Below are 15,682 nucleotides of genomic sequence, written 5' to 3' on the forward strand. Positions count from 1 at the left end.
CGGTGAAACGTCACGCTTTCTTCCCAGGAAATTTTCCCCATTCCCCAGTGGAGATTTTTATTGAGAAAGGCAAGCGCGCGGCGAGGCAAGTCGGATGCTTTTTTCCCCCCCGAACGCCCCCTCGACGAAAGAAGGGTGACGCGTAATACCGAGAGAAGGCGTGGAAAATCCTTTTATTTCGACCGAGATCGCGGCGACCGTCGCGCCCGCGGCGAACTTCGAGCGTTCCTTCTCGTAATGATGAACTCGACTTCGAGAAAGTTTCAAACGATCGCTCCAACTTTCCTCAACTCCGACCTCCGTCGGGGCGTCGCGACGACACGCGATAGCGACCGCGCGCGCGACCACCCACGGCCATTTGGTCCATCAAGCGCTTTTTAAGGATCTACGAAAATGTCTGGCAGCTGCGAAAAGAGTTCACCAACTCCAGAGTTTGATTTTTACTTTCTTTTTTATAATTATGCTTTATGAATTATGTCTATTGACTAATTTCATTGTCGTAGGATGATTAATATACATGATAATTATTAATATTTATATTAATATTTTATATTTTATATATATTACATTACATATATTTTTTTGTTTTAAACGTATAATTTTTACATTTTTTGGCGTACACAAAATTGTGCCAAAATTTAAAAATTACACTGTCTAATATTGTGAAAAATTGCATGTTGCACGCGCGGTTAGATTTGGATTTGGAGTTCATCTGCTTTCTGGAACACGCCGCCGAGGCGACCTCACCTTGATAACAATTTCGAAGTCGGTTGCCGGCTATGAAAGCGTATTGAACACTCGACTGCGCCGCCGTGATATCGCCGGTGTGGTGCGAAATCAGTGGAAAACCGCATTTCCACAATGCCACGATCGCGCGGATCGTGCAGCGCACGATGGAAAGCAAATGCATAATTTAAACTCAAATATCGCACCTCAGCGGACCGCGCGATTTCCACTTTCGATTAAAACTCACACTCGGACGCTGATGAAGAAAAACACTTTGTGCGACTCATGACTTTATTCGCGTTTGAATACGGATATAGGATTTGTGGTTGAATATTGAAAACTGTAATTCTCCAATGAAACCATTAGCTGGGATTGCAAATATACGATATTATTAATAAAATACATAGCCAAAGGAAAAGATTAAAAAATGCAGTTCAATTGCAAAACATAATATTTCATCAATTTTCAATTTTAATATATTATAATATTTATATTATAATATTGTATTACATATTATCTTATATATAATATTATAATATTTACAAAATTCTCATTTATTATCATAATAAAATGCTGCTTTGCTTTATTTTAACGTTGTTTTTCGGTTTAATAATTTCGCCTCTCCTGAGGGATATCAATGATATGGTTCATTGATTTCATTATTCCTTTTGTGAATCGAATTTAACAGATTTTATATTTGGGTCGCTGTCTTCCTAGTCCGAAAAAAATCGTTAAAATTCGTTAAAGTAAATTGCGATGCACTTTCTCCTCGTAGATGGTCAAATATTACCGACTAGCCGACGTCAGGAGGTGTCTGCGAATGGCACGCTGGTGCTGCATCGTGTTGACAGCAGCACCGATCCCGGTGCGTACACGTGCACCGCGAAGAACAAGCAAGGTCGCTCCGACTCGCAGACCATTCACATAGAAGTCAAAGGTAAAGTCATCTCGTATCCCTCTACACATTCTATTCTCCCCCTTTTTTTTTCCTCTGCACGAAGATTTTTTACGTTTAAATTGGAACAACGGTATCCCATAGAAATGTGCGTGCGTCACCTCAGTCGTCGTGACAATGTCGACCGACGACAATGATCTGCCCTGTCGGGATTTTTCGCGGTCTCTTCCGCAAAACAAAGTCGATCGTCTTCGTGGCTTCGTAATCGCGACGAAGTGCTTTCACGACGAAGTGCCGGGACGTCGAGTCGACTTATCGGACCAAAAAATCTCTCCTCGCCGCGCTACATACATTGTTCGTTCGGATTTGCCATTTCGCGTCCTTAAATGCGAGAGTCGCGAAGCTTCTTGTATTTTTTTATCGACCGGTCACTCTCCGGTCGAGTCTCGATTCGGAAAAATATTCGTCTGGCGATTTGGGGAATCGTAATAAAACATGCGACAGCGATACATCATTCAGGAAGAGATACGAGAACGTGTTATCGCTTAGAATAGTAAAAGGGGGTAGGTAAAAGAATATCGTATCGAAATGTGAAATGTGGTCGGTGCGCGTCTCATCCCTCCCCCTCTCGTACGGGAATGTTAAATTGATAGCTGCGCGTGGAATCGCGGACGTTTCGTGGATTTTTATCTGGCGTATCGGAGCACGACAATTTTCCTCTCGATACCCGTCATACTCGGCTCCGATACTACCAAGAATTGCCGTAGGAAACGAAAATTTGTGGCGCTTCACGCATATAATATAATGCGTTCCCGTGGATATAATACAGACACGGCGGAAGAACTACAAGCGTACGTTTTATTTTCCGAGATCGAACGGGACTCTTCTATTTTATGATATGTATGATAGAGAGCGTGGTGAACTTTCTATGATTTAAAAAGAAATCCCCCCGGTCGTTTCATTCCTACCGCGAAAGACGCACGTATTTCTCCATTCGGCCGTAAGACTTCTCTCTCTCTCTCTCTCGGAAGCGGAATATTTCGAGAGATAAATTATTTCGCAAAGAACTCCTATGCGTTTATATTCTTAATGTTCACGAACATTATAGATTTATTGCCGTCTTGGTACATTAACGATGGCTGTAAAGACAGGTGTTTTTAAATTATGAAAATCCTATAAATCCTTCAATTATATAGGAACTTTATAAAATTTTGTTAAATTAATAATTTATTGAATTGAACTTGTGGAAGTATCAGAAAAATATTTGAGAAGAAACTAGTTAGAAACTAACTTTTATTATTTTGGATTTACTGGACAGTAATTATTCAATGATTAATCAAAAAATTTTGATTAGATAAAACTGATCGACGATTAACTAGAAAAAACTATGAAAAAAGTGTCAAGTCAAATTAATCAATAAAAATTAGCTAGTTTCTGACCAATAAAACTGGGAATGTCCTGATTAGTATTTTATGACCAATAACTAGAAATTTTTTTATCTCTATTTTATTAATTAGGGATACTGTTGTTCTATTCTGAATTAACAATGGAATGTTTGCTGACAAATTTTTCTTGGCACACAGTTTTTGAAAAAGTAGATACAATACAATTTAGTCGGTATTACTTTAAAAGTTTCTCTTGGATTAATGACACTTTCAGATGCATGACTTTTATGCTGCGATCGCGTCGAGCAAAGCACGCAGGTAGGATATGTAAAATGTGTTCGCGATTTTTTTTTCCCGAGAAAATTAGATCGCGCAATATTGAAACTTTTTATATGCCTCCAACCCAAATCCTTTTTTTTCGAGAGAATATCGAATCGCAAAAATTGAGTGTGCATATATATGGCTATGTATATTTTGGATATTTTCGTTAACTGGTACAGCTGTAACGTCACGTAACGTCACAAATTTCATAAGTTTCCTTCGGTGTTGTTCCAGAAATTGTATTGGAAACAAAATAGAATACAATCTTGAAATTGAGAAAAAAAACGATGTTATTCCACGACTTGGAAGTAATTCAGCGTTTCCATGAGAGCCGGAAGAAGCAATATGTATGATATTGTTTCTTCTGCTGCAAAACTTCGGAATATTATGTAAACAGTCGTTCGTTCATTCATTCACTCCCACGTATCGTTCCTCAAGATTCTTTCTTCTCTCGACTCGATCTCTTCCGGCGCGACATCGACGGGGACGACGACGACGACGACGACAACGACGACGACGACGACGACGACGACGACGCACGTCGTCACGATCAGAAATAAACACTCGTACTTCCTGTAATTTGCAGTACCGCCTAAAATCGATCCGTTTAGCTTTTCCAACAATATCCAGGCGGGCACGCGGGTGCACGTAACCTGCGCAGTCAGCGAGGGCGATGCACCCTTGAAGATCACCTGGCTGAAGGACGGCAGGCCGTTGGAGCCGTGGGAGGCCATCACGAACCAGATCGGCGAGTTCGGTCTCGCGTTGAGTATACAGAGCGCGTCGACCGCGCATAACGGCAACTATACGTGCGTGGCGAGCAACGATGCCGCCAAGACGTTCCGCACGGCGTCCCTTCTGGTCCATGGTACGCAGCAACCGGCCACACCGCCAGATACCACGCCGAAAATCCTCTTTGCTCCCTCGCGACCTCTATTTCTCCGAACCTTCCGCTCGAAGTGAAAAAAAAAAAACTCAAAATTCCACAGTTTGCTCCGAAAACTCTGAACTTCTTTTATTTTTAATTCTTCTTGCCCGAGAGAAAAAAGATTTTTCGTTACTTGATCATTGTACGCCCCAACTTGTATTTAACGTTTATATAATATCTGAGCGTAAAAATTGAAGGGACTTGTCTTAATCCTGTTACTCTACACGTGCGCAATGTGATGAAAATTCTTTTCGAGAGACTCCTGATTTTTCGCAGCAATAATCTCCATAGTCGAGCCAGCGGCCGCTTTTACTTCCTTAGCGAACGTGGCGGAATTGGTCCTTTTTCTCCGAGTTTATTCCGCTAAAAGCTCTCTTCCTGCACTTATCGGATACGCACGTTTCCCATTGGCGGCCCGGCGGCGATCTCGTATAACGAGAGAAAATGGGGGAAAAAAGGGCGATGATCGCTATTAATCGGCGCGCGACCCTCGCGCCAAGCGATGGACCACTTGACCGCGCGGATCTCGCATACAAAGCGCGAAAGAGAGATCCACCCGGGGGATGGAAAAAATAACCATCGCGCCTTTTCGACGGTAAAATAAAAAGCGGATATTCTCGCGCAAACTTCCCTCGACCCGTCGAAATGATCCGACGGCTTTTTTTTTCCCGGCGCAAAAAACCCGACGGGGCGCGCTCGAACGTGATTTTAAAGCGAAGAAGCGAGAAGCTTCGTCGAAGATTACGCGGACTCCTTTCCGCGATTACGTCGAGCCTGTTTTACTGCAGGAAGCACGAGGATAGAGGAGATATTTATCATCCAAACTCTGAAAAGAAAGGGACCGCGTATGTACACGGCGTACTATGTCGATGTATATTACAATCCCTTCGTCAACGAGATCGTCGGGTCGTCTCCCCGGCCACCCCCCGGCGCGTTTACATTTCCCCATCGAGAACGAGGGTGGCGCTCGCATTAAAAGCGCTCCTTCTTTCGACGAGCAAATCGCTGCGAGCGAAACGACGAAGCGAGACTCCCGTCGACGACGAGCGAACATTATGTACGTACGAGTCGCCCAAGGGTGATTACCGCGTTTTCATTGTCGAACATGGAACAAACAGGAAGACTGATCGCCGTTGTTTCATCTCTTTTACATATGTGCCCATTTATTTGTTCCATGTTCTCATGCACGTGAAAAAAATCAGTCCGTGAGTGGCCGTCTTGTCGGAAATTAGTTTTTCCCTCTTAGAGATCTCTCTCATTTACATCTTTCTCATTTTCCTTTCTTTTTTTTTTTTTCCTTTTTTCTTTGTGAATTGTCGCGAGTCTTCAGAAGCTTGGAATTCCAGAAGGCTGCAAAAAACATGCTGATTTTGGCTACATCTCTAGAACGTTTCTTTTAAACGAAATCGCGCGCGAGAGATCTCGACTCGGTTGCTTTAAAGGAACAAGTGTTCGTCGTCGAGCGTTCGCTATTTTAATCTAAGGGGACCCGACGCCCCGCGTAAGTTAACGTCATGTGCTCGCTATCGATAACGTCGGGTGCCAATTAAGGACTCTCGACCGCCAAATTATCTTCGGCGAGGAAGAGAACTCTCGCGTCTCCGCTCCACTTGCCGAAACTATGCGACGGAATTTATCAACGCGGCGTCTCCAAGGCAAGAGAGACTTCTTTGTTACCTCGCCCGAGAACTCGTTCTCCATACCACATCCAACCTCTCGTCCTCTTTCTCCCCCCCCCCTCTCTCTTCATCTTTGTACATGTATATGAGCATTTATATACGTATGTATCTGCCGCGTATATACGCGCGACAGACCTCTTTGGGCATTACTCACGTTACGCTGCGCTATCTGGTTCCCTCTACCCCGCGCCCTGGTCCCTCAATTATTCTCAAACAACCACCCGCGTTCTGTTTTAATACCCCCGGGGTATCTTCTCCGGGTCCCGCGCTTCTCTGCGTACGTATCGCACACGCGGTGCAACGAGGCAAGTTATTATTGTCGTTCCGCGGCATTACGCTCGTCGCGACGTAGTCTCTACCCTGTAGTGCCACCCCCCCCATCCCTTTCTGTAGTGCCACCCCCGCGCTCTTGTCGAAAAGTCGACAACCGATGGCGCACGTGGTGGAATTCCCCCCCTCCCCCTCCCCGTCTCGCTCCGCGCTTGATTGTTTTCGCCGCTCGTGTATCTCGCGGAATGCACGAGCGTCGAAACACTCGAGAGAGAGACGCGTACTCCACGCAAACTTGGAAAACGTACAGTTTATGATGCCATCGCGGAATCATCAACCCTTTCATCATCGGTGATGATGGCGGCAAGATATTGCGCATTGTGCATCCTCGATTCGCGTGGATAACGATATGGAAAAAAAAGGAAGAGAAAAATGGAATGTTATCATCAATATTATCATCAAATGGAAATGTCGTACGATGATTGTTTACTTGGAAAAACTCGCGCGTATTAAATAAAGAGGAAATAAATTCAATATGTCTGTTTCGCGCGGAAGAGTATTATTAATATTAATGGCGCGCGGTATTTCGACGTGCGATGGAACAATGCAATATTTCTTGCCGCGTTATTTTAATTTTTGTCCGTCCTTAATTCAATATTATTTTAATTCCAGTACAAATACACTTACGCGACCACACAACAAATACGACACGGTGTATATCGCCGGGAGGATAATTAAGCGTCACTACCTACCGATCAATATCTAATTTCGTTCATAATGATGAAGTCATGTAAGTCGAGCAATATTGGCAACTATCCTTGACGGGATCGGCCGTCGCCTCGTAATGGGGAACATTATCAACGACACAGTGTTATCGAAGTAACATCTTGCAGTTTACTTAACAATCGTAACGAGCCGGAAGAAATTTGAGATCCGATAAAATCCAACGTTCAGCGACTTTTCAGATCGAATAAATGGACGCTGAACGCGACTACCGGGATCCGCCGTTGTTAACCGACCCGTGAAACTAGCCTCGGTGAGCCAAACTGCAACTAATCTCAGCAGCGTGTTTCTCCGTCGTGCCGTGCGGATAAATTCCGAGTTCGGTGAACGACGGCGGACAAGTCTCATCCCCGGGTTTCCGAGCGTGAACACGGTTTATTTATTTTACGAGCTGACTCTCGCGAGTCAAAGTTAAGTTAAGGCGTGCCCGTTCCCAGATCCAGATCTAGGTGAACAAAACGTCAGTCAACGTCACAGCGTCACAGTCAGCGGAAGATCGTTCGGATAAACCCGTATTATCACGTTCACACTCGCAATCATCTGTTTCTCTCTCTTTTTTTGTGCAGTTCCGCCCACGATAGCCCCTTTTAGCTTTAAGAAGGACCTGTCGGAGGGTCTGCGAGCCCAGGTGACCTGCATGGTCGAGAAGGGCGATCCGCCGTTCACGATCATCTGGTCGAAGGACGGCGAGCCGATTTCCGCCTCCGGCACGGCGGCCGCCGCTGCCGCAACCATTAACGATCTCCGACAGCACTCGCAGATACCACCTGGGTTGCGCGTAACCAACATTGACGCCCATTCCAGCGCCATAGTTATCGAGCGCGTCACCGCCGCGCACACCGGCAACTATACTTGCCTGGCGCGCAATTCGGTGGCTGAGGTCCTCTGGACGGCCGAATTGATCGTTCGTGGTAAAGTAAAGAGACCGCACCGCGTGGAAAACGCACACCGAGTCTGTGTATCACTTTTTTTTTGTTTCTTTCTCTCTCTTTCTCACTTACGTCACTGTCTTGCACCTGGCAGCGCACCATTGTCTCCGCGGCGGTACAACTGCAATGGGTGAATGAGTTTGGAAACTGTAGGACAGTTGCAATGTCCGAATTCAATAGAATTTTAGGCTTTTCAGAGCGGCGAAGAGGAATGATAACAAAACCAAGACAAAATCACATCAAATGTTCATTTGGAAAATTTAGTTACAAATTTGATATTTGAACCATTTTTTATGAAGATGTATAGAATTTTTATCAGACAAGAATAATTCATATATTATTAATATATTTCTACAAGCTTCTTGTTACGCGTGATTTCTTCAACAATAGTATTTTCACAAAAAAATTATTTAAGATTTTACTCTACAAGTAAATCATGTCTGACCATACACTATCCTTATCTACTATCGATTCAACTAAATCGGACTATGAAGCAATCGCGCAATTCAGATAAAATACCGCAGATACGATGTGAGATTAATTTTCTGGCAATCGGGTCAGGGATTCGCGGAAGTTAACAAATTTGCGAGATTTAAATGCCGAATCCCCCTTCGATTCCATTCACCCGCTGCCGCTGTAACGTTGTAAGCGCAGCCGCAGCCGCCGCAGCAGCAGCAGTCTATCGAAAAGTAGCATGAAGCGAGAATCAGGCGCTAGGGCTGCGCTCGGATTTTGCAGACAAAATCCGAACATCCGAATATCGCGAGGACATCGAGGATATCGAGGCTATCGAGGATATCATTGGTATTCGCTCGCGTTCAGAACTCGAATATGCGCACGCGACTTTGCGTTCGTCCTGCGGTATAACATTTTTTTAAATTACCACGTAAATATAATTTACGAGGTAATATCCGTTCCGCGAATTGTGGTGCGCGGAGTAAACGAAGGGTTATCGCGCATACGTTGCTGTTAAGAACATCGAGAGCTGATAGTGACAGTAAAAGTTGCATCCTGGATTTTCGTATTTTGCCGATATCGCGATGTAATTAACCGGTTTAATATAAAATGACTAAGTAATACTTGTTAAGTGTCTTAGAGAAAGTTCGTGACAAGCTTAAAAAAAAAATATGTTATCTAAAATATGTTTTCTAAAATTTTCTAAAATTTTCTAAAATTTTATAAAATTTTTAATAGAAATTTGTCCGAATGAAAATTCAAGTTGGAATGCTTAATAAATTATGATGAATAAAATAAAAACAAAAATATTTTAGTAATTTATTATGCACATAATTATAAATTGTATTAATACATAATTACAGAATGTATATTAATTATTATAATTCAGTTTTACCACATGATTGAATATTTAATTACGTTATAATACAGAAAATATAATATACAGATAATAATATACAGAAAAATTATACACGTCCTTATACCATAATCATATAAATCATATAAATTTTCTGTAAATATAATGTTCACAATATACTTGATATAAATTTTAATACAAAATTTTATATAAAAAAATAACGATGCATTAACAGCATCAAGTCTAATTGGTAATATATTCCTGTTAATTTAATGATAATATTAATAAAATAAATACATATATATCGAGATAACAAGATTATTTCCAATTAGATTTATTAGACTACCTATTAATACCATCATATATTTTTTCTGTGTATTTAAACTAATATCTTCTATTTATATTACTCATGCGACTTTTCTGCCGCTTGAAGCTCGATCGGCACCTTCAATATCTTTGTCGGATCTTTCATGGATAACGGCGTTCTGGTAATATAATCTCTCGCGAATATAATTTACATATCGTGCTTGAAAATATTTAAAATTATACGTGATATATCTGAAATAATTTTTTTGTTAATTTTAATATTTACGTATTTCGCAAAGGGATCAAAAGAAATATTTGTCCCGCGATATTCCGCAGATAGTTCGTTCATTAAATTCGAGATAGTCGCATGCGGAATTTCTGAAAGCGCGTATCACATGCACGAAGCGCCTGCCGGATATTCACGAGACGCACGGGACAATTCGCCATCCGGATAAACGAAATGGCATCGTCCGTTCGGATAAACGCAGCTCTAGAGTCCTTTTTACGAGATGATACGCGCGAAATGATGAAGTAGCACTAGCAGCAGCAGCAGCAGCAGCAACAGCAACAGCAGCAGCAGCAGCAGCAGCAGCAGCAGCAGCAGCAGCCGCCGCCGCCGCACAGCCAGCAAGCCCGTCGCACCAACGCACTTGAGCACAGCATAATATAGTGTTATTTCACGGGATATCCCCGTACATATATTTTCTATCTAGATATGCATTTAAACAATAACGGCCGCACCCGTTCAACTTGCACCTCTCACTCTCGCCCTTTATCTCGCGATAATTAAGTTACTGCGATCGCCTCGATCCCGCGGCGTTGTTAAATGCGGCGGTACCCGATCCTCGAGAATGCAAACCAATAGTAGTTCCCTTTAAAAGTTTTTATATTAAATAAGCATTGTCAATTTGAAAACAACGATTCTCGGACCGCTGTATCGGGGACCGCTGAGAGTCGAACGTCGGGACGCGATGAGATGTAAAAGAGAGGAGGCGCGCGAGAAGAGACGAACGAGAGATGAAATCCTGGCCGATATATCGAAGTCCGCGCGTTTGTCGGTATTCAATACGATCGCAGTAGTCCGGAATGAAATATGTACTGCATGCGAGGACCAATATGGGCACTTCACGAAATTCGCTTCGCATATATAGCACCACGCTCCGTCTTGAGCCACGGCGAGTTAGATCCTCCAGCAGCAGCAACAGCGGAAGCCCAGCAGCGGCGGCAGCAGCGGCGGTAACAGCAGCAGCAGCAGCAGCAGCAGCAGCAGCAGCAGCGGCGGCGGCAACAGCAATCTCGTAGTTCAATTTGGAGCACCGAGTCACGTTCACTTCACCCAGCACACGCATATCTGCACTGACACGTTTTTCAGTTTATTTTTCTCTCTTATTTGGTCCCGAGCGCCACTAATCCCTTGACACCGACTTCCCAATGCGACACTCGCACCTCGTGTCTCGTTTCTTCCTTTCGTCTCTCCCTATATCTTTTTTTTTTCTCTCTCTTTGCCCCCTGCTCTGTCGTCACCGAAAATTCGTATGCCGCCTATCCACCCTGCCTCGCACCGAAACGAATCTCGGTCTCGTTTGAGCCGAACGTTCGCCCGGAAGAATCGATTCCTGATGCGAAACTGTTACCGAGTTGAGAGGAAGGAAGGAAGGAATCGAAAGACATCACATTTATCGAACTTGAATTAATGCGCCAATCAGATGTCGCGGTCAAAGTATTCAAATTGAGACGAAGAAAATTTAAATGTTTCTCGAAATGTTATTTTAATGATTCGCTAAATAATACCTTCGGCAGAATTGTTATTTTTTTCATAAATTGTGACAATAAGTTTACATCTTTATTATTGCTACTGTTTTATGAATTTTTGTCCGATTATCGTCGTCTCTCGATGAGGAATAACAAACGCTTTCAAATAATATTATAACTCGCTTTTCGCAGTAACACGACGAATATCCTTCGTCCTCTCGGCTCATCGATATTAGTCACGATTGAACGATAATTCGCTTGCAAGCGCATAAATGTACGGGTCATTATGCAAATGAATGCGCGAATAATTCGGCGTGCAAACGTTCGGTTCGAGCGAGACGCGCATTTTGCGCACCCTGTGTATATTTGTACGCAACAATTGATCGTGCACATTCGTATATATGGTATTGAATTCGCACAGCACCGATTTATCGTATATATATATATATATCACGTGTATATCGCTCTGTTCTCTGTGGTCATCGCGGTGTTTATCGCCGATATTATTTTATCATTTGTCGCCGGTGGAAAAAAAAAATCTCCATCGTGCGCGCACGTTTAGCACCGTTTTCTTCCGCACCGTTTTCTCCCTTTATCCTTCCAATTTGTCCTCCCTGCCTGTCTCTCTTCCGTCTGTTTCTTCGAGACGTGCACGTGACGGAGAAACGGAGAAACAGAAAAGTAAGAGAGACCAAGGGAAGCAAACCGCCAATACATTTGGCGGAACAGTCCGTGATTTTTATCAACGAAAGTTTCACGCCGTTTGTCCGCAATCCCAGGAGGACACTCCAGTCCTCTTCCTCGCGCACCTTCAAATCCTATTTCTCTTTACTTTCGCGGCAGCTGAAGTAGGAAGTTGCACTAGGCCAATCCTCTTCACGGGAACTTTTCGCTCTTGCCTCCGCGCAATAAGCTTATGTAGAGAAACGCGCGACGATGTCCGGGAGAGCGAATTTAATATCCTCAACAGGACGCGACGTCATCGAAATCAGAAATCTAACAAAGATCGCTTTACAAAAGAACAATTTACATGTTTCTCTCGGATTAATTCGATATGCAGGAGATTTCCTCGATTAAAATTTGTCCAAATTTGTCTTTTGTTGATAAAAATTATTTTAGTAAACTAAATTATTTAAGTCTTTCGACGATTAATTAATCAATAGTAAAATTGAAATTTGCCCGCGAGTAAAGAAACCAAAATAAGACGAGGTGAAAAAGATGCGCTTTTCGTTCATCCGCCTGCGGAGTTTGCAGCATGATCGTGAGGACTTCCGGACCGCGTCGTTGTAGTGAGGCTGTCGCGTAACGAGGCAAGTCCGCGGCAATCGATTAATGATCGCGCATTATGGGTCAGTGCCGCCACGGTGGGTGGTGGAGCCGCAGGACGCCCGTGCGTCGGAGGGGATGCCCCGACTGAGCTTGCATTGCCACGCCGACGGGTTCCCACCGCCGTCGATTACATGGCGGCGCGGCACCGGCAAGAATCCCGGCAATTATCACGACATAGCCAGCCACGAGCACGCGCAGGATTACAAGATACACTCCAACGGCTCGCTGGTGTTCGCCCGAGTTCAGGAGGATCACGAGGGCTTCTACGTGTGCGAGGCCGTGAACGGCATCGGAGCTGGGCTCAGTAAAGTCGTTTACCTCACCGTCAACGGTACGTACCGATACATTAAACCTTTTTACCCTCGACTTTACACTATATATAACATCTAGAATAAAATTTAATATGCGCTTTAAAACATGTAGAATAAAATTTACTGTATGCGAAAAGAACGATTTTGTTGTTGAGGGTACTTTTGTACTTTTGTCGAGGGAAAATTTAATCAAGCGCAGAGATCTGGAGATAATTTTATTGGCTTATCAGAATATATTTGTGTAGGGCACTCAAATTGGTTAGAAAATAAAAATTATTTACTCTATAAAAAATATATTGCATAAAAAATGTTTGCAATATATAATCATGTTTAGATATTTTTGTTGTCAAAACTTTTTTTACTGTTGTTCTTAACAAAAGTTAGTTATTTTTATTAATTATAAGCAATTTCGAAAAAGTTATATACGCCATTTATGTGTTTGATGATTCACTTATAAGTTTTTAATAAGAATAACAAATTCTATTAATATATACGAGAAAACATAACTGAGGGGTAACTGAGTGAAATCTAATTACGTTTGTTATAATGGAAATATCAAAATTATTTGATGATCTCTTTGTGATATCTATTTTTTATACTATAACGTAATCGTCAAAAGAAAATTTAATAATGGGAGGAATGTAATTTTTTTTACAATAAAAGTATTATTAAATCTCCCGTTGCTATCTACAGTTATGGAAAATACTTTAACTCTAAAGCTTCGAGAAATAAAGTATCTCTTTCTCTCTTATAATCCCTCTTGGAAGGATTAGTCTTCTACTAATTGGTGATTAACCCTAATTGGATCTTGCTGAAACTTCAGGTATTATCAACATTGTGACGATTGACCCGTATAGTCAATTAGATCCACTTTATCCTATCAAGCCAATGAGAAAATATTTTCTGACAAAATAAGCGAACTGCTGGAATATTATACAAAACACGATTCTCTGATTTTCAGATTAAACTATTAACAATCAAACCTATTTAACAATTATCTAAGATAATACCAAATACAACATTTTTTTAAATTTTTAATTGTCAACCTACATCTCTTAATCTTATGCTTCTAGCTCTCAGATTTTATTTTACTTTGGAATAAACGCGCGCCATATCAATTAATAATATCAAAGCAATTGAATCGATTTGTTTAAAAATATAATTATACAAACATTTTCTACATTCATTTCAGTTAGAAATTATATTTTACAATAAAATATATAATTTGGTAATATAAGAAATAATATAGATATTGAATTAATTCTTAATCTATTTTTTCCATTTGAAGTCTATTTTAAATAATCTAAAATGCGCTTTAAAATCTAGAATAAAATTTTATTTACTTTTTGTGCTAAATTACAGATATATGCAATATAAAAAAATATTTCAAAAAATAAAAGTACACATACGTCAAAATACATAAATATATAAATATACATAAATATAAAATAACAAATAGAATTTCTTTCTTAGCGTGAATTGCGCAAAGTGAACTCAAAAATTTATTTATTTTTTTCTAAATGCAACTCTTAGTCACTTATTCAAAATACGATTGCATTCTAAAATAACGTACGTCAACCATCTGAATATCAAGTTGTAAATAGAATTCTATTCCTCTTGATGCAGTTCCCGCACATTTTGTGGAGAAGCATCGTAATCAGACCGCCAGATTGGGCTCGAATGCCTCGCTGCGTTGCGAAGCGAAGGGCGATCACCCTTTGAAGATAGTCTGGAAGAAAGCAGGTTCCCAATTGGATCCGAAGCTCCCCGACTATCGTTACACTCTGAAGGAAGACAACACCACGGACGGCGTCATCAGCGTCCTCGGCTTCGTCAGCACCAGCCGCGAGGACAGCGGAAGGTATTTCTGCATCGCGTCCAACGCTTACGGCCGCGACGAGATGACGATTCATCTTTACATTCAAGGTACGAGGAAATCTCAATAAGCCCCTATTTAGTATTTCACGATGGAAATTATTTGGAAATTTATTGATATTAATTATAAAATATATGATACATCAATTGATATACGGAGAAACAAATAAATGATTTTGACAGCAGAGAAAAGCAGTAAAAATAACGATGATATCGTATTAACATTGTCATTTATGTGATAATCGTTTGTTCTCTGTCGGAGATAGGAGAGATGGTCAGTGGAGTCCATGAAATTATTGCGAAGCGAGTTATCGCGATGATGCCTTCGGGGCGTCGGTCGGTCGGTCGGTCGGTTGGCCGGATGTTTGTGCGTAACGCTATTCCGCTGAATGTAATTATCGTAATGTATACAGGCACTCGACAACGCGCGTCCATTTAATTTAATGTACGTTCGCGCAAGTACGCGCGCGGCGAGACGGATGAGCCGGCAGCTCTCTCTCTCTCTCTCTCTCTCTCTCTCTCTCTCTCTCTCTCTCTCTCTCTTTCTCTCTCTGTGCGTTCTCCAAAATGAGATACGCTTCGAGCGGACGTATTGCGCTGGATAACCCGTGAAATATGCATAATGCAGGTACGCGACAATCGTGCCATAACTGAAAATTATTCTATCGGACACGATAGATCTCCGGGATTAGGCGAAAATTCCCAGCTAATTGCGAACTCTAATTTCGCATGGTGAAATGCTTTAATAAACGTCACATTAAAAATCAGACATGGCTGGCGTAATTTGAAATCGCATATTGGAATTGAGTCTGCGTGTCTTTATTAATACAAAATTAATCGGTTCCCAGAAAAAAACGAAAAAAAAATGTGAAAAAGGTGTA

General features: G+C 41.8%; 1 protein-coding gene across 4 annotated transcripts in view; it reads left to right on the forward strand.

Annotated features, from left to right (window-relative positions):
• The window catches only part of LOC105433342 (cell adhesion molecule Dscam2), a 142,765-nt gene that overhangs the window by 116,111 nt on the left and 10,972 nt on the right, over window positions 1-15,682 (forward strand). For 2 of the 4 annotated variants that reach the window (XM_089082696.1, XM_089082711.1), the window contains exons 10-13: window positions 1,502-1,663; window positions 7,554-7,898; window positions 12,641-12,946; window positions 14,553-14,852. In XM_089082696.1, the coding sequence (XP_088938822.1) occupies window positions 1,502-1,663; window positions 7,554-7,898; window positions 12,641-12,946; window positions 14,553-14,852 (1,113 nt within the window). Of the gene's footprint in view, window positions 1-1,501; window positions 1,664-3,913; window positions 4,196-7,553; window positions 7,899-12,640; window positions 12,947-14,552; window positions 14,853-15,682 lie in introns of all 4 variants that reach the window. The other 2 variants (XM_089082702.1, XM_089082716.1) reach the window with 2 other exon arrangements.

The sequence above is a fragment of the Pogonomyrmex barbatus genome, unplaced genomic scaffold (assembly GCF_055798465.1).
Source record: "Pogonomyrmex barbatus isolate J1 unplaced genomic scaffold, ASM5579846v1 scaffold1, whole genome shotgun sequence".
NCBI lineage: Eukaryota > Metazoa > Arthropoda > Insecta > Hymenoptera > Formicidae > Pogonomyrmex > Pogonomyrmex barbatus.